This window comes from Sinocyclocheilus anshuiensis, unplaced genomic scaffold (genome assembly GCF_001515605.1).
Source record: "Sinocyclocheilus anshuiensis isolate Anshui unplaced genomic scaffold, SAMN03320099.WGS_v1.1 scaffold224, whole genome shotgun sequence".
Classification (NCBI taxonomy): Eukaryota; Metazoa; Chordata; class Actinopteri; order Cypriniformes; family Cyprinidae; genus Sinocyclocheilus; species Sinocyclocheilus anshuiensis.
Window position 1 is genome coordinate 24,849 of NW_015558577.1, and position 18,198 is coordinate 43,046.

General features: G+C 40.5%; 2 protein-coding genes across 3 annotated transcripts in view; both read left to right on the forward strand.

Annotated features, from left to right (window-relative positions):
* Positions 1 to 6,285, forward strand: part of LOC107679709 (uncharacterized) — a 17,949-nt gene extending 11,664 nt beyond the window's left edge. For both annotated transcript variants that reach the window (XM_016475338.1, XM_016475339.1), the window contains one exon: positions 4,058 to 6,285. In XM_016475338.1, coding sequence (XP_016330824.1) covers positions 4,071 to 6,131 — 2,061 coding nt within the window. In that variant the 5' untranslated portion in view covers positions 4,058 to 4,070 and the 3' untranslated portion in view covers positions 6,132 to 6,285. The remainder of the gene's footprint in view (positions 1 to 4,057) is intronic.
* A 2,363-nt stretch (positions 6,286 to 8,648) lies between these two features.
* LOC107679712 (uncharacterized) lies at positions 8,649 to 17,666 on the forward strand. Its single transcript, XM_016475341.1, has 4 exons — positions 8,649 to 8,707; positions 15,009 to 15,036; positions 15,143 to 15,627; positions 17,155 to 17,666. The coding sequence occupies exons 2-4, from the start codon at positions 15,014 to 15,016 to the stop codon at positions 17,664 to 17,666; spliced, it is 1,020 nt and encodes a 339-aa protein (XP_016330827.1). The 5' UTR covers positions 8,649 to 8,707; positions 15,009 to 15,013.
* Positions 17,667 to 18,198: the final 532 nt, after the last annotated feature.

The window sequence follows — 18,198 nt, forward strand, 5'->3', positions numbered from 1 at the left end:
AAAAAGAGATTTTTAAATGTTATAATAGTGATTTTATAATGTCTAAATATAAATCCATTAGCAAAACATGTGAAAAGAACTATATTACAGAGTGGAAATGGTAAAGGAGACAATAAATGATCCTCTGCTGCAATTTAGTGGTCATAGTGGGAATTATGACATTCATTTCAATAGTATTTGTTTTTCTACCAGGTGAAATCTTGGCAGAAATCTTCCACTTAGCATGTTTTCCATTAATTATCTCTTTAGGTAAAAAAGAAAAAAGAAAAAAAAAAATGCCTTACTTCATTCCTGAAACAGTATACGTGGACGGTCCTCTTAAACTTTTCTTCAAACTGTGAATGTAGTTTGTAATGGCGCTTTTCCACTGCATGGTACGGCACGGTACGGCTCGGCACCGGTACATTCTGGTACCTGGTACTTTTTTTTCGGTTGCGGTTCCAAGGGAACCGTACCGTTACTAAAACGTGACGTGTAAAGTCTGCTGATCACGGATTGGCCGGAGAGAATCGTCACTATCTGCGTCACTGAACTTGCGACACAAACACAAAAGAACCGCTAGATTTAAATCAGCACAGCCAGCGAAGGATCGAACGCAACTGTTTTGAACGAGCGCACCTTTTTTTTAACAACCAAAAAGTTTTGTTGTCTGTTGCGGAAGAACAGACGTTCCTCTCGTTGATAGCAGAGGAGCGGATCCAGCGAGAGCTTGATGGGGCGACGCGGAATGAAAAAGTTTTTTTTAGCCGTGCTGTACTGAGCCGTGCCGAGCCGAGTCGTACCACGCAGTGGAAAAGCGCCATAAGAGACATCGAGCAAAGAGCGCTTCCATTATGGCACAACTGTCCAAGCTTACTCACGCGAAAACTCTTGATATAATCAATAACTAACTACACCATGAATATCTTATTTACACCATGTATGCTTTCTTTTTGTCTTCTTATCTTCTTATAATAGGAAGATATGTGAGCGTGTAGAACTACCTAAACTTGCGAAAACAAAAATTAGATCAGAGCGGATTCTGACTAACGTACAGTAAACACCTCTGATTGGCCACTGCTTTCAACAGAGATGCCTGTGATTGGCTACAAAACTCAACGCTGCAAAACACGTTGTAAATAGAAACTTTTGGTTTTGTCATTTGAAACCAAAGCGCGCGCACAAAAACACACAGGATTGTTTGAAAGCGGGTGACTTCGACTGGGTACAGAATTGAGTTGATACTACTGTCTGGAACTGTAAAAGCCCACCCCAAACAATTTTAAACATTCACGGATCTACAGGAATCACACAAATGACACATTTTGAATTCAAAACGGCGAATTTCACCGAAAGGTGACAAGTTTGCATCCCTGGTACCGAAACTTGCCAAGCGGTGATGCTGGTGATGTGCGCGTCTTTCCCGGTACCACCTATTCTATTGCAGCCTATATTAATACCTGCTAAACACTACATAATATGCTGCTGCGAAGTGCAACCCTAGCTAACCTGTTTCCCAGTACCCTATTAGTAATTGGACTATTTTGCGAAAACAAAAATTAGATCAGAGCGGATTCTGACTAACGTACAGTAAACACCTCTGATTGGCCACTGCTTTCAACAGAGATGCCTGTGATTGGCTACAAAACTCAACGCTGCAAAAACACGTTTTAAATAGAAACTTTTGGTTTTGTAATTAGAAACCAGAGCGTGCTTACAAAAACACACAGGAGCGTTTGAAAGCGGGTGACTTCAAGCGGGTACAGAATTGAGTTGATACTACTGTCTGGAACTGTAAAAAGATGGATTCCTCTTTTCCTCCTCTTCTTGCTTTTTTCCGCTTCTGGCTGCCAGATGGATGTCATCTTCATGTTTAAATTAGCAAATGCACGAGGAAGAGCTGAGCCCGTTTGAAAACAGCAGCCGACGCTGCGTAATGCGAGAGGGGTTCCCCTAGGAAAGATGCAGATATATTGCTCCATGTTCTATTAATGACATTTCCGATTGTCCAAATGGTCAGCTGTCTGGGAGCCTCTAAAAATACGGGGCCCCAGGCAATTGCCTGCCCTATTGCTACGCCTCTGCCCTGTGCACTGATAAATGATGCTAAAGCGGTGCCCAGAGTGTTAAAAACTGACGCCAAAGGGGTCCTGACTAAGCTTCTGTATATGACTGAGAACATGTTGTTTCTATATTTACACAGTGCTAGGTTGCCAGGTGTGTTATTTTTAACTCATCCTTTTATAGAGCATACGCTTTCTACATGCTCACTATAAAAGCACCTACAGCTTGATCTAGGCTATTCCATCAGACTATTAAGAGTCCTGAACTTTTAAGAAAGCATCTGACATTTCAATAGGGTAAGGAAACTTTTTTTTTTCTTTTAAATAATGAGAGTAGTTCATTTGAAGTGATGCTTTAAACAAACGTGATTTGTTAGTACGAAATTAAAATGATAGATTTTCTTGTAATCACAGTTTTCAGATTCAGATTTGTTTCGGTTTTTGGCTTTGCTGCAGACATGCACATGCCCGTTATGCCACATTAAGCATTTGGCCAAGGATTTGTTTTGCTCTCCTACAGATCAATTGCAGTGCATTGAGTAGTATTAAATTACTTTGTAACACTTTACAATAAGCTACATTTAATTAAAAAAATGTTGAAAGTTAGTCAGCTAAATTTGTTTATTTAAATGTAGCTAAAACAAATTTATTGCAACCACTTATCTTAATTTTTTTTTAGTAAATTCAATGAATAATTGTTTTCAGTATAGTTACTTAAGTTACTAGTTAATATATTATTATTCACTTATAAATCATTGAAATGTCAACATTGTACTATTATCGCACAGCGTTATTGTAGCTGTTGTGTAAACACATTAATAAATCATTTACAAAGCTTTCTGCATCCCCTATTCTAAAGTGTAATCTACTCATCAGTTGTAAATGTTTTACAAACCTGCCGGTTACAGGTTGTGTGTGTGTACAGTGGGGTGAAAGATCTACGAATGATGAGTAAAACATTTACATCTGATGAGAAGTTTTCACTTTAGATTTGGGGATGCAGAAAGCTTTATAAATGATTTATTAATGTGTTTACACAACAGGTTTTGAATACTTTGTAGTGTGTACTGCAGTGTAAGGGCTGACTGGTGAGGGTGTAGACAGATGTCTTCTCTGACACACATGGAGTATTTTTAACGCTGTGAGATAATAGTACAATGTTGACATTTCAATGATTTATAAGTGATTAATAATATATTAACTAGTAACTTATTAACCATTTACTAAGGATCTGTTTGATTATTTCATGATATGCTATTTTTTAAGATAACTTGTGACAGATTGGTAAATCGTTAGCATATCAATTAATCATTTGTGAACGTATAGTCATGTTTTGTAAATGATTAGTTAATCATCATCTAATCACTTGTAAATGATTTATAACTCATTCTACAAAACAGATAAAAATATTAACAAATCACTTAATCATTTATGAACACATAGTTATGTTTTGTAAATGATTAGTTCATCATTAACTAATCACTTATAAATGCCTTGCAACTGAACGTTATTATAAAGTGTTACCATTACTTTAAATCCTTTAACCAGCACAGCGTCTTGTCTCCAGTGGCAACGTGCATGATTTGTGTCAATCGCAAGTGATGTCACAGGTAGAAGACAGTGCAGGTGGTGATTGCAAGTAACATCACTTGCGGTAGTACAGGTGTCTGAGAGTGCATGTGCATGTCAGCAGCCAGACTCTATTGGGGGCACTGCTCTCATTAAATAAGTCAACAATATGATTTCTCCATAGACCACATATAACTGTCTTCACCATAGCAGGTTTCTCTACTCACTGAAGTTTTTGTATCTTCATAATCTGTTACATAAAGTATTTTCTTTCCCTCTAGTCGATAATGAACCTAGATAGACTATTTCATAAAAATGGCAAAAAAAATATTCAGTCTAACAAAAGGCACTCTGATAAATGCTGCTATTTGTGAACTGCAAATGACAAAGTTGGATTCTGCGATCGGATTCATTCTTTTCAATTGTTCTCATTGTTTTTTTATCAGGAAAAGCAAAGCTATGAGTTCTGCCATTTCAAAATCTACTCAAAGCCTTACTACTGCTGAGGACATGAGGAACCAAACCAAACTTATAATGCAGCCTTATGCTAACTGGGAAGAGTATCTGACTCCAGCACCTCTATCCATAGCCATCCTGGGAGAGCTGGTATTCATCTCGTCCTCAACAGATTTCTCAATCAATAAAAATCCCCCTAAAGATGGCTATAAATTCATCAAATACCCTGATTCCTTTCGCGCTTGCCTCATGCAAGTGTGTAACTCTGGTTGGTGGGCATTCAATGAGGCCCATACGAGCATGGATCAAATTCGCCTCCATACTGCCCAAGTTCCAGATTACATGAAAACAACTGTGAAGATTCTGTTCCAAGACAATGATGAAGTTGTCAAAGCTCATCTTCCTGATCAGCTAGACAATATCAGAGTCATTGCAGATGAATGTCTGAAGTTGTCTGATGCAACTGAAAAACGTTTCACTGAAGTCATCAAAATTATCCAAGAGCTGCTAGAAGCATGTTTGAATGCAGAGCACTTCTATGGGGAAGAGTTGGAAGCAGTCAAGAATAAATTAGAAGAGGGCAAACTGAGGGAGCAGTCAGCTCAAGAGACCAAGAAAAGGACTGAGAAGGCAATGAGTGCCATGGAGAAGGAACTGGAACAGGCTCATGAGAGCTACAAGGCAGCTCTGGATTCTCTCCCTAATGGATGGGAAATGATTGGCATGGATTTTGTGGGTGGGATAACGGGAACCGTTACAGGTATAATTTCTGGAATTGCATCTCTTATTAGTCAACCAATGAAATTGTTGTCTTCTGCAATATCAGGATCCGGGTCAGATCAGGAAGTTGCAAAAGATGTGGTAGCTGAAATAAACGTATATAGTAAGTCTGCTGAAATTTTAAAATGTGCCCAGAATATCCAGCAACTAATGACTGTGAACAGTGAGGACGATGACATTGCCTGGACAAATCTGTATGATCAGAAGAACAAAACTACAACCACAGATTTCATAGCAAAACAGATAATAAGAATCGGTGAAAATTTAAAGAAAATCCCTGACTGTCCAGCAAATAAGCAAGCTCAGGAGTTATGCATAAAGGGCATGGAAATATGCAACCAGCTTGCAAAATATGCACCAGATGGCAAATGTGAAAAAGACAAAAGCACTGAAATAATACATAAGGTCTTGGATCTGAGCAAGTCAGCCCATATTTTTGATAGCAAAAGTAAAGCCATCACAAATAGTCCAGCCATTTCTCCAACACCACCAATGATGCACAAAGAAGAAAACAAGTCAGAGAACACGAGTCCTTCTCAGAGGGCCACAGAGAATGCAAGATTTGCCATAGAGCAGACCCGAGCTCAGGTGAACAATACAACACAGACTTATGAAAAGTGTGTGGAGAACCTAGAGAACAACCAGAAGGAATTAACTGAAATCCTGGTCACTATGAGAAATTGTGAACTGAAAGAGATCGACTTCAAAACTACCATAGAGATGTTGATCAAAGGAATGGATGCCATGGGGAGAATGAAGGAGCAGTGGGAGAAGATGGTTCACTTCTTTCAGATGGTTTCCAACATTGTGAAAACCAGCCTGAGTAAAACTCTCACAAACTTTGTCTCCACATCTGAGAAAACACAAGCCCTCCCCTATGATGGAAAGCTCTTCTCAAAAGATATGCTCTATACTCAAGCCTTCCAAGCCACTAACATTGCTAGTCTGGTCCATATGATCTCTGCAACATACACAGATGTTTCCAGCAAGTACCTGATGGATCGTGTCAGTTCACTGGGCAAACTGATGGCCATGGATAAAAGTAAGCCAGAATTTGAGCATGAGCGAAAACTGCTCCAGAACTGCTGTGATGAGGCACAAAAAGGCATCTTAAACCTTGTTTTGAATAATAAATTGGAGTTTGACAGGAAGAGCACCACAAGGCTAGAAAGGATTGATCGAGAGTTGCTTGCCATTCTGCCTGCTGCTTCTCCCGAAAAAATCAAGAGAATTCAAGAGGATGTTCAAACTGGATTCAGTAAAGAAGAAGAATCATATTACTGAGAGAATTTAACAAATCAGTTTTTTACAAGGTTGTTACAGATAATATTGCTATAGCTGAGAGTCAGTATAGATTCATTATAGCTCAACTTACATGATAGCAGCCAAAGTTAGTCTGTATAACTGTATAAAACCTGTTTTAATTAATAAAGCAGATCCACTGAAACAAACAACCAAACAAGAAGCATTATTTTGTTGTCTGTATAAAAGCAGTGTTTGCAGGAGCATTTGCATGAACAGAAAACAGCTGAACACCCTGCCCATGAAAAATATGCAGAAGACTTTAAATGCAGGATTTATAAAATCCTTTTCATACCTGGCTTGTTTGAATGTGGCATGCTTTCTTCCATAGTTTGGTTTGTTTAGGCATATATGAACATGGCAAACACACTCGCATCTAAACCAAGATCCACACTAGATCACCTGAATGAGGTGGTCTCGGTCTGATTGAAACTGAAATTTCATTATGTAAAAAGAAAAGAAACAATGTCTGATTCTGTGGGTTATTGTATACTATGTACTATTTAAAATTTTACACACAAACATTTATATATTAAGGGCCAGATTTACTAACAGCTTCGTCAGCGCAAACTGTCTTTTGGCGTTAAAATAGTACTGTCAGGATTTACTAAAGACATGCAGTGAAGAATTAACGCTGAAAAGGCATGGGCATGGTTATTTTTTCGAATGGAATTGCGCTCTAATGCTAATTTGCCCTGTTTAGTAAATCTGGCTCTTAATTGTCTATTTTTACTGAAGATATGTCAGAATAGCAACACCATGGATTCAAATTTAAAGATGTCACGCAGTTAGCCTACAGTTTTTTTATGAAAAGGAAATATGTCTGAAATGTACATCTAATTCATGGAATTACTGAATAATAACATCATGAATTACAATTTGTATTAAAGAAAAATAATAATAATACTAATAACAACATGCCACTTTGGGTCTTTTGTGCCAATTCTGGCAGGGCCATCCTATCCCAAACGTTTAATTTTACATTTTCACTTCAAAATAAGAACGTTAGAACATAAAAATAAGAATGTATAATTTTTACTCCAAAAAAATAATGAGTCCACAAATCCTCATTAACAAATAGACAAACAAACAATAAACAAATTATTTGATATTCAACATACAGTGTCATAGATAACTATTTTCCAGAGAGAGATACAAAATTAGATGGGGAGATGGGGGTGGGTAAGACATTTTATCCAGTCTTACCCTAAACAGTTCAAGGGGGTTCGGATTGGAGGGGCACCTCGATAAGCCCCAAAGGCCACTTTACCCCCTACTGTGAGAGTGGACTCATTACCAAAATGAAACTGATGTCACTACATCAGGCTTCAGGAGCAAATTATTTTATCCACTGACCTATAGCTGTATGAAAAATAAGGTTATGAAATTAATATAGACATAAGCTGCAATCATCGGGATTCGGGATCCAAGCACCAGTGGCTCATGTAGACGATTAATTCTCTCACTAAATAATGTTCATGTAGGGACTAATACATTTTGGGGTTACTGCTACAATCTTTTACAATTACTTTGAATGTTGAATTTCTTATTCATTTAAACAAGTTGCACGACAATTGTCTACAGTTCATTCTCAGTGAAAAGCTATACAAATTAAATGTGTGTACATACAAAAGTGCATATTGTTTTTCTGTGTACTAAAAAGCTCAGTGTAATGCAAAACTGGTTGGTGTCAACAAAATTAACACAATTTTATGCACTGATTTAGTATGTAACAAATATTTTCAGGATGCCATGAAAAAAAATCTCATCTTTGTCTTTATCATTATCTTAACATCTTATGACATCAAGGTTCTTTGTAATTGTAAAAAACGGCATTATTTTAATTATTGTCTTGAATCACTTTTAAATTGTTGTTACTGTTGCATGATTTGTGATTTCATTGTCAAAATATCTATTCATACCATCCTTTGTGTTTGTGTGCGACAGGAAAAATGAACCATTTCCATAAACAGTAGGTAAGATATTTTATCCAATCTGCGCTTATTATATATTTATATTTAAATGCATATTGATGACAAGTATTGTTAAACTGTACCATTAAAACTTTTAAAAAATCTGTCAAATCTGTACATCAATTTAATGGAAATGCTGAATATCCTTATGAATTACAGTATTAAGTATTACAGTATTACATTATTAATTAAGGTATTAAAAAGGTACAATTTTTACTCCACAAATCTAAACATTTTAATGTATCCACAAATCCTAATTAACAAATAGACAAAAAAACAATAAATAAGTAATAAATACTTTGAGATTCAACATACAGTGTCCCAGAAAACTGATAACCAGAGATATAAAATTAGAACATCTTACTCTGCCTTACCTTATAACACACAGTTCAAGAGGCCCTGTGTTCATGTGTAATCACATTTTCTAAATATAACAAGACATCTACCAATAGCATTAGAGCTCCAGCACTGTGAATGCCCATTACAGAACAGAGACCATCACAACAAGAAATAAAGTTGCTGCAACTCTCAATGCACCTTAACAGATCTTTTGACTTGATGAAACGGCTCTGACTTTTGGATAGGGTAAGGCAACTGCATTTAGGATCTTTTGATAAAACATGCTGTAGTTGGTAATCATACGAATTTTGCTTTAACCTTCTATATACACTTTGAAAAAAATCACCTATTTAATATGTTAATACTATACAAAATGTAGGCTACTAATTCTGAAATAATCTTTTTCCTCCGAATATGCTGGGAAAAAAAGTATATTACATTGAAAGAAAACATTTTAACCTACGTACCCCCAAATTTCTTCAGTAGATTGACTGCACCCCAAATTAAAGCAGGCTAAATTATAGAACTCTGTTTCTAACAATCTCTAAATAAAGTGTTACTTTCATTTATTTTTAGGAATACCACATGAAGTAAATATAAAATTAACAATATATGGTTAAAAATATACTCTAAATATAATATAATATATACTATATAATATAAGGTCACTGTACCCCTACTGTAAGAGTCGACTTGTTACCGAAAAGGTTATGAAATTAATATAGCTGTATAAGCTACAATCATCGGGATCCAAGCACCAAAGGTTCATGTAGGGTTTAATAAATTTTGAGGGTTATTGTTACAATCTTTTACAATCACTTTGAATGTGAATTTCTTATTCGTTTAAACAAATTACACATACAGTTGTCTACAGTTCATTCTCATTGAAAATGTTATACTTTTCACAACTTTGGTAACACATTGCTACAAAATAAATGTGTATATACAAAAGTGCATATTGTTTTTCTGTGTACTAAACTATTGGCTTTCCCTAGTAAACCTTTGCCTGTTGTTGAAATCTGTATCTAAAAAGTTCAGTGCGATGCATATTAGCATTCAGCAAGACAAAACTGGTTAGTGTCAACAAAAATTAGAAGAATTTTATGCACTGAATTTGTATGTAACAAATATTTTCAGGATTGACTGCCATGAGGAAAAACAGGTTCCCTATCGATACTTCACTTGTACTGCTTCTAAGACGCTTGGGGAAAACTCATTTTTCTCCGATGACTGAAGCCTTTCAATAACGCAGTGTAACTGCACGGCCATTGGTTTGTGCAGTGAATAAAAAACGAACCAATGGCTCGGCAGCGGAGCTGATAAGGTCCCCTTCCTCGACTCCACGGTTTCCCCTACTGGCCTGTTTGGACCTGCAGTTGAGGACTTCCCTGAATGCTTTACCGCTGAACAGAAGTCGTCCCAAGCAATGCGACACTTCCTGCCAAAGCGCTCCAGCTCAACGGCTGCTTCTAGTCACCCAAAAAATGTGCAGACTCAGCATCCCGCGAAGCCTGCGCCATCAGTTGCTCCCACGGCTCCTAAGCCCGAGCCTCGCCAGCGCTCCCGCTCGGCCAGACGCCACCAGTTTCCTAAACGCCAGGGCCCCCGACCCAAGATAGTGTTGGACCCTGTGCCTCAGGCGTCATCCTGATCTGCGGGACAGGAAGAGGAGGGGGCCAAGTCTCGCTGCAGCCGGACCACCCCCCAAAACGCCTCTGTTATGCCTCCAAGCACCCCGTTCAGTTCCGGGTGCCGATGGCAGTGTGTTTGTGACCAAAAATACTGTTGTGAACATGGGGCCCGTTCTAATCATGTCCACACAACCAACCACTTTTATAGCTGGAAAAATAAAACACAAACATTTTCAAAAAGAGAGCAAATTTCCTCTTCCACTCATTGCGAGCGTCGGGTCCCCCCCCCTAGGCGGCCCACCGCTCGAACCAATCCAGCCCTGGCAGGCCATCCCCGGAGTGTCAAGCTGGGTCATGGGGATAATAAAACGAGGTTACACACTCCAGTTCGCTCGAAGACCCCCGCGTTTCAGCGGCGTGGTCTCCACCTCGGTTCAGAGCGAGGATGCACACGTCCTACGTGCCGAGGTGATGAATTTGCTAGCAAAAGGAGCCGTAGAAACGGTTCCCCCAGCCGAGAGCGAGTCAGGCTTCTACAGCCGTTACTTCCTCGTCCCCAAGAAGGATGGTGGCCTAAGGCCCATTCTCGATCTCAGGTAGGGCTGGACTGGGACAAAAAATCAGTTCAGGCACTCTCAAAAACTCCCATTTAAATCACTGAAGCTGTTTACACTGTGAAATGAATATCTTACTTACAGTCGTACGCACATCTGCACAGTCGGCGAGCAAGTGAACAAAACACCGCATTTCAGCGATGACTCATCTGAATGTCTCTGATTACCCATTGCATTCATAAGCTCAACAGACTCGTGTGTGATTGGTTATAATGCAGCGCTGTACAAACGCGTCTGTCTCTGGCTCAGTGCCAGCCAAAGCACAAACGCAGATTTCAATAGCAGCTGATGCTGTGCCGCACTAAACGATCTAATCACACCAGTGTGATTGTATCAAATGTGATAAATAATAAATGTCTTTTGGTAGCTGCATTTAAAATCCACTTGGCTCAGAAATCCCCCTCACTTTGAATGGGCATGACGCCTCTGATCACACTCATATCACATCTTGTTTTGGATAAGAATAAAACGTCAGGTCTGACAATATCGTGTCTTTTTTTATTTAAATCTAGATTTATTTGTATTGGCCCATGGAAACCTCTATGAACACACTTGACTTGGCCAAAAAATCACGGGGGACAAATTTACGTTTTATTAAAAAGTGGTTTCGTATTCTACACTCATTAGAGGGTTAGATGCCTGCCTCCGCTGTGAGTCCCTATCAAGCATTTTACCGATTCAACTACTCTCTTCTTCTCCTCCTGCCTTGCTCTTTGGCCCGCATCATTCCCCTCAGAGCAAGTCTGTTCTTGATAATGCTGCTGTGAAAACGTGGGAAAAGCCGACGAAGAAGAAGTTGGGGTGAAGCGATCTTTATATAGGTGGAGCAAAATACTTAATCGCTCCGTCTATAGCGCATTGTGATTGGATGTTTACGCTGTCAATACAGGAGACAAACTAATGGGCCACTGGCTGCTCGCTGTCCGTGCGTGATGGTCCTCGGGGAAAAAAAAAAAAAACCTTCTGTCGGCTCCTTAAGTGCATCTTGCCCACTGGGAAAATGCCCGGTATGCCCGATTACCAATCCAGCCCTGATCTCAGGTGTCTGAATCGCACCCTCATGAGATGGCCGTTCAGGATAATTACATTGAAACAGATCCTCTCGCAAGTATGCCTAGGGGACTGGTTCGTTTCGCTGGACCTGAAAGACGCTTACTTTCACATCCAGATAGCCCCCTGTCACAGACGATTCTTGAGATTCGCCTTGGTCCTTCCCTTTGGACTGTCTCTAGCTCCTCACACTTTTACGAAGTGCATGGATGCGGCGCTTTCCCCACTGAGACGGGAATCCGCATTCTGAATTACCTCGATGACTGGCTCATTCTGGCCCAGTCGGAGGACGAGCTAGTATCTCACAGATCCCTCCTCCTCAGCCACTTAGAATGCCTGGGACTCAGGGTCAATTTTGCCAAGAGCGCGCTGTCCCCCAACCAACGGATATCGTTCCTGGGAACAGTTTTAGACTCAGCCCAAATGAGGGCAATAGCCGCGCCAGAACGTGCACTGGCCATTCAGCAGCTCGCGGCCTCATTCAGAGTTGGAGCCTCTCACCCCCTCAAGGTGTTTCAGAGGATGCTAGGCCTCATGGCCTCAGTGTCTCCGGTACTACAGTTGGGCCTGCTCCGCATGCGGCCCCTTCAGTACTGGCTGAAACCACGAGTTCCATCCCGTGCCTGGCGTCTCGGATGCCTTTGCGTCAAGGTAGACCAGGCCTGTGTATCAGCCCTGGCCCCTTGGAAAGATCCTCGTTGAATGGAACGGGGCGTGCCCCAGGGAATGGTCTGGAGAAGGAAGGTAGTCTCGACAGATGCCTCCAACACGGGTTGGGGAGCGCTGTGCGATGGCAAGCCAGCTTTCGGCCACTGGTCGAAAGAGGAAGGCCGGCTTCACATCAACTGCCTGGAAATGCTGGCAGTGTGTCTGGGCCTTCGAACCTTTCTGCCAGACCTAAGGGGACACCACGTCTTAGTCCGCTCGAACAGCATGACTGTAGTGTCCTATATAAATCGCCAGGGCGGTCTCTCCTCGAAGCGCCTTTTCGCACTAGTGGAGTGCCTCTTGGAATGGGCTCAGCTCAACTTGCGCTCGCTGAGAGCAGCGTGTATACCGAGCAGGCTGAACCAAGGAGCAGATATGCTGTCTCGGAGCAACGTCCCCTCGGAGGAGTGGACGCTCCACCCTCAAACGGTTCAGAAAATCTGGGAGATCTTCGGCAGGGCAGAGGTCGACCTCTTCGCCTCAGAAGACAACTCTCATTGCCCAACTTACTTTTCAAAGGACAGGGACGCGTTGGCCCACGACTGGCCCCACCTCCTCCTTTACGCTATCGCTCTGATTCCACAGGTGAACAGGTGAGTCAGGGAACAGAGACGCAAGGTGCTGTTGGTGGCCCCGCTCTGGAGGAACCAGCACTGATTTGCAGAGCTGTGCCGGCTGCTCTCGGCAGCTCCGTGGCCCATTCCCCTGAGACGGGACTTCCTCTCTCAGGTGAACGGAACGATATGGCACCCCCAGCCCAAGCTGTGGGACCTGCACCTTTGGCCTCTCAATGGGAGCTTGCGAACCTCCCCGTGAACATGCTAAACACAAACTCTCAGGCTAGAGCACCGTCTACAAGACACCTCTATGCTCTTAAATGGTCTGTCTTCTCCGCCTGGTGTACAGCCCGCGGCGCAAACCCAAACTCATGCGACATATCTCTGATATTGTCCTTCCTGCAAGAGCTGTTGGATAAGGGCCGTTCCCCTTCCACGCTCAAGGTCTATGTTGTAGCCAAAACAGCCTCTCACGCTCCTATAGCTGGCCAATCGGTGGGCAGGAACAACTTGGTTGTTCATTTTCTGAAGGGGTCTAGAAGGCTCAACCCGCCTCGCCCCATCACTGTCCCTACAAGGGATCTGCCCACGGTGTAGAGGGCTCTGAAGAGCCCCCCATTTGAGCTGCTACAGTCCATTGACCTTCGTCCCCTGATGCTTAAGACTGCTCTGCTTCTAGCATTAGCATCGGTAAAGCGTATGGGAGATCTGCAGGCGCTATCAGTGAGCCCCACCTGCCTCAAGTTCGGGCCCAACGACGGTTAGGCGTATGGTAGATCTGCAGGCGCTATCAGTGAGCCCCACCTGCCTTGAATTTGGGCCGAACTACTCTAAGGTCGTCCTGAAACCAAGGCATAGTTATGTACCTAAAGTGCTCTCTACTCCATTTAAAGCACAGGTAATAACTCTATCGGCGCTTCCTCCTTCAGAGCAAGAGCAAGAGTTGAACTTACTCTGTCCCGTCAGGGCACTGAAAGTCTATGTTGAGTGTTCCACCTCATTCAGGCGGTCGGATCGGCTATTCGTATGCTTTGGTGGCCGCACCAAGGGTTGTCCAGTTACAAAGCACAGATTTTCCAAATGGATAATTGACGCTATTATGCTAGCATACTCTTCTTTGGGCCTTCAATGCCCCATGGGAGTAAGAGCCCACTCAACTAGAGGCATTGCCTCTTCCTGGGCTTGGTCTAGTGGTGTGTCCATTGCAGAAATTTGTGCGGTGGTCGGCTGGGCCTCGCTGTCCACATTTGCCAGATTCTATAGTCTGGACATCCCGGCCTTACAGGCGCAGGTCCTTTCTGCATAGCAGGGCACTCTGTCACATGACAACCAGTGCTTGGCGTTTGCCTCCTTCATGTACGCTCTTGGCCCTCAGTGAGTTCCGAGGCTGTACTGAATTATTTCGGGACGATGATACAAGGCTGGGCCGACCTCTCTGAGTTTAGCCCTACTGCCTTTTGCGGGGTTTCCCTGCAAAATACTTGGTTCCTCTGGTTCCCCTTGGGTGCTTAAGGCAAGTTCAAGTATTAGTCGTTCCTCTAGCATAGCATGGCGGGATTGTACTGGTTCCCCAAGAGTCTTAAACAGACGCAGTACGAGTGAAGTATCGATAGGGAACGTACTCGGTTACTAACGTAACCTCGGTTCCCTGAGATACGGAACGAGTACTGTGTACTTTGCCGTGCTATGTAGCTGCACGACTCAGTTGTCACTTCAGCATTTTAAACAGACGCAGTACTCGTTCCGTATCTCAGGGAACCGAGGTTACATTAGTAACCGAGTACGTTTTATCTTAACCTTATCTTTATCTTAACATCAGTTTTTTAAAGACAATGACATCAAGGTTCTGATATTAGTGCCATCGAGATTTTATTACTATTTTATTTACTGTGTAAGCACTTTTAAATGATTGTTACTATTTCATTATTTGTGATCGTATTGTCAAAACATCTGTTAATATACTATCCTTTGTGTTTGTGTGTAACAGGAAAGATGAACCATTTCTACAAACATGAGTAAGTTATTTTATCTAATCTGCACATATTACATTTAAATGCACAGTGATGAAAAGTATTCAGTTATACCATTAAAGCATTTTAAACATTTTTCGTATACTTGCAGTGTTATGGAGTTGCAGTCTATGAAGTCAGTTTCTAAGTCTCTAAATGAAGGAATTGTCTCGATCTGTAACATCTGCAAGTCCCTTATGGATGCACAAGTCAATCCTACCACTGACACATGCTCCAATTACAAACAAATCAGGGGACATATCGAGGATGCTGAGCAGTGCATGAAAAATACTGAGAAAATGATTCAAGAAAAATTGGTAAATTTGGATGAACGCATGGAGCAACTTATTAGAGAGAAGCAAAACGTTGAGCAGCAGAAGAAAGAAAAAAGCATGACCATGAATAAATTGCACGAAGAGAAGAAGTCTGCTGAAGTTTCATTAGAGTGTTCCAAAGCAGCTTTGACACAGGCTATAAAAAACCTAGAATCAGCAAACTATGCCCTAAGAGTACAACAAGACAGGAAGAATGCAGGTGAAGGACTGACAATTGCAGGTGGGGTATTGCTTGCAATACCAATTATTGGATGGATTGCTGGTGAGTATTACATTACTCTTACCAGGGCTGTACGTTAACTTTTTTTGGCACATAGCACTGGTGCTTCAGAGGTTGAAAGTTTTGTAGCACAGGCCAAACAGTTGTAGCACAAGTTAGGGGTGGGCGATATGGCAAAAATATCATATCACTATTTTATTCAGGAATATCACGATTCACGATTTTATCACGATTCTTTGTCATGTTGGTTTTACTATTTTGCAAGTTGCCTGAGCAGTACAGCCAATCTAATTTCCCTATTGTAAAAAAAATAAAGCCTTTCAAGGTAACAAAATATAAAATAAAAAAGAATGGCAGACATTTAGGCCAAAGTGGGCGAAGATAAAAAAAAATCTTTGTCATTATTTTATCTTTGTTATTAGAAAATAAGAACAAAAGATATACATTACAAAAACGCATAATATGCAAATAAAACAAACAGTGCTTTATTTTTCAGGTACAGTATTTAGAAGTAACATTAAGTATTAAAATAAAACACTATATACATCAATTATATATTTTTTAAGCAACTATTAAAGTTCATCAGTCATCAGAGCAGTGAGTAATTTTTCTGTTTTTTTTTTAATTTTTTATTAATATTAAAGGGATAGTTTACCCAAAAATGAAAGATCTGTCATCTGTCTGTCAATTCTGTCATAGTGTTTTATTTTTATCCCATCGTTTACTCACTCTCAAGTTGTTTTAAACCTGAATTAGTTTATTACTATCCCTTTAATGACAAGCGGTCATTAAACTTTAAACATTTACTTTCATTTTAGACATAACTAACTGTGTTTATATGTAAACCTTGTGTGCTTTTGACAGTATGATGCAAAATCAATCAGACGCCAAAGACAACTTCTAAGTTGAATTAAGTCTTAAACTTAAGTCTAGTAATCAGGCAGGCACTGATTGAAAGTTGCGCGCGCTTCATGTGTACGCACTCAGAAGCATGTCAGAACAGCACGTGAATTAAATGTTTAACCGGCAAGGCTTTAAAGCACATGCAAATAATGTACTTTTGTGATTGCGCATAAGTGCTGTGTCCCGTGAGCGTAACTCTACCTCTCTGTTAACATTTGAAGTGAATGTATGTGGCGTTGTACAGTATATTGAGACCATAGACGGAGGCACCAGAACTTCAGCTGATAGAATGTGCGCTGTAGCACGATACTACTACATTTCTTCAAAAGCAGATCGTGGAGACATTTTAATCGTCCACCATCAAAAATCGTCATATGGCACACCCCTAAACCAAGTATAATCAATCTCACACACACAAACAAGCACAACGACATCACTTCTTACACTATTAAGCGGCTGTGTAATGAATATGCAAAACTGTATTGCACGTGTGCTACAGTGGTAAATTTATTCATCGCACAAACCAGTTTTTTCATAGCACGTGCGACATATATTTCGCACTGTACAGCCCTGACTCTTACCATCACTCTGAATTTAACAATTTGTGAAGTTATGCATTGTTTTCCCCTTTGGCTGATGTGTATTCAAGAGATTTCTGTTCTCTAGGTCCAATAATGATTAGTGAGGGACAGCCGGGATTTCAAGAAGCTTCAAATGCCTTGAGAGATGCTGAACGGGAGAAACAAAACTGTGAGTCTCAGGTGAGGAACTGGATTGCAAAAATGTTTCATTACGAGGGAAAAATCTCTAAGACACAGACTGAAATTGAGCAGGCCAATGAAGCACTGAAGAGGATTGAGTGGAAGATTGAAGAGGTTCAAGAGCATCTAACAGGCACAGCTGGAATTCAGGAAGTGGTCAGGAGAACTGTCAACCTTCTGAGTGTTCTTAGTGGAAGAGTCACTGTACTGGAGAGACAAACACAACGTTTCATCCTCTGGCAGCCTGTAGTAAAGTCCATGGAAGATGTGATGAAGGCAATAGTAAATATTGCTGAGAATCGGCTCCTCAATAGTGATGGTGTACTAGGCCCTATAAATACTTTGAGGGAGAATGTTGGAGGATTACTGGCTTTATGCAACTCGCCCAGTAATTCTGAAAATGACAGCTATTACTAATCATTTCAATGTAACTCACATAGCAAATGCTTTAAAGAAAAAGGGGTTATTGGTGTTTTTAGAAACCACTCAAGTAACTCTGGACATTTTTTCTGAAAGTTATCGCTATGATGATATAGTGTTTAATGGCGTTTTAACTCATCATATCTGACAAAACAGAAAAAATAGAACATCATTACTGCATTACAAAACCATACTTTGCAATTATGTTGTAAATTCACAAATTAATTTACAACAAATTCTGATTTTAATCACAATGCAAATTTGTTCAAATCTTATCCACTGCACATTCATCTCAACTGCTTTCATGAATGAGTCCATTTACATGGAATATATGACAAATATTTTACATCTTATTAATCACTCATAATTAATTTCAGATAATCAGTTTGCACGTTACTGTTTGCATGTTTATAGCTCATATAAAAAAAAGAAATAAGGTTATTTAGAAAATATAGAAAATAATATAATTTAAAATAATTTACAAAATAATTTATAGAAATAAGGAATTGGTGTCAGTTTCTGTTCCAAG

Excerpts from the sequence above, each read along its gene's own strand:
- LOC107679712 (XM_016475341.1), top strand. The coding sequence starts at position 15,014 with ATGAACCATTTCTACAAACATGA. Across the intron at positions 15,037-15,142 it reads AACCATTTCTACAAACATGA|TGTTATGGAGTTGCAGTCTA; the intron begins GTAAGTTATTTT and ends GTATACTTGCAG. Across the intron at positions 15,628-17,154 it reads AATTATTGGATGGATTGCTG|GTCCAATAATGATTAGTGAG; the intron begins GTGAGTATTACA and ends TCTGTTCTCTAG.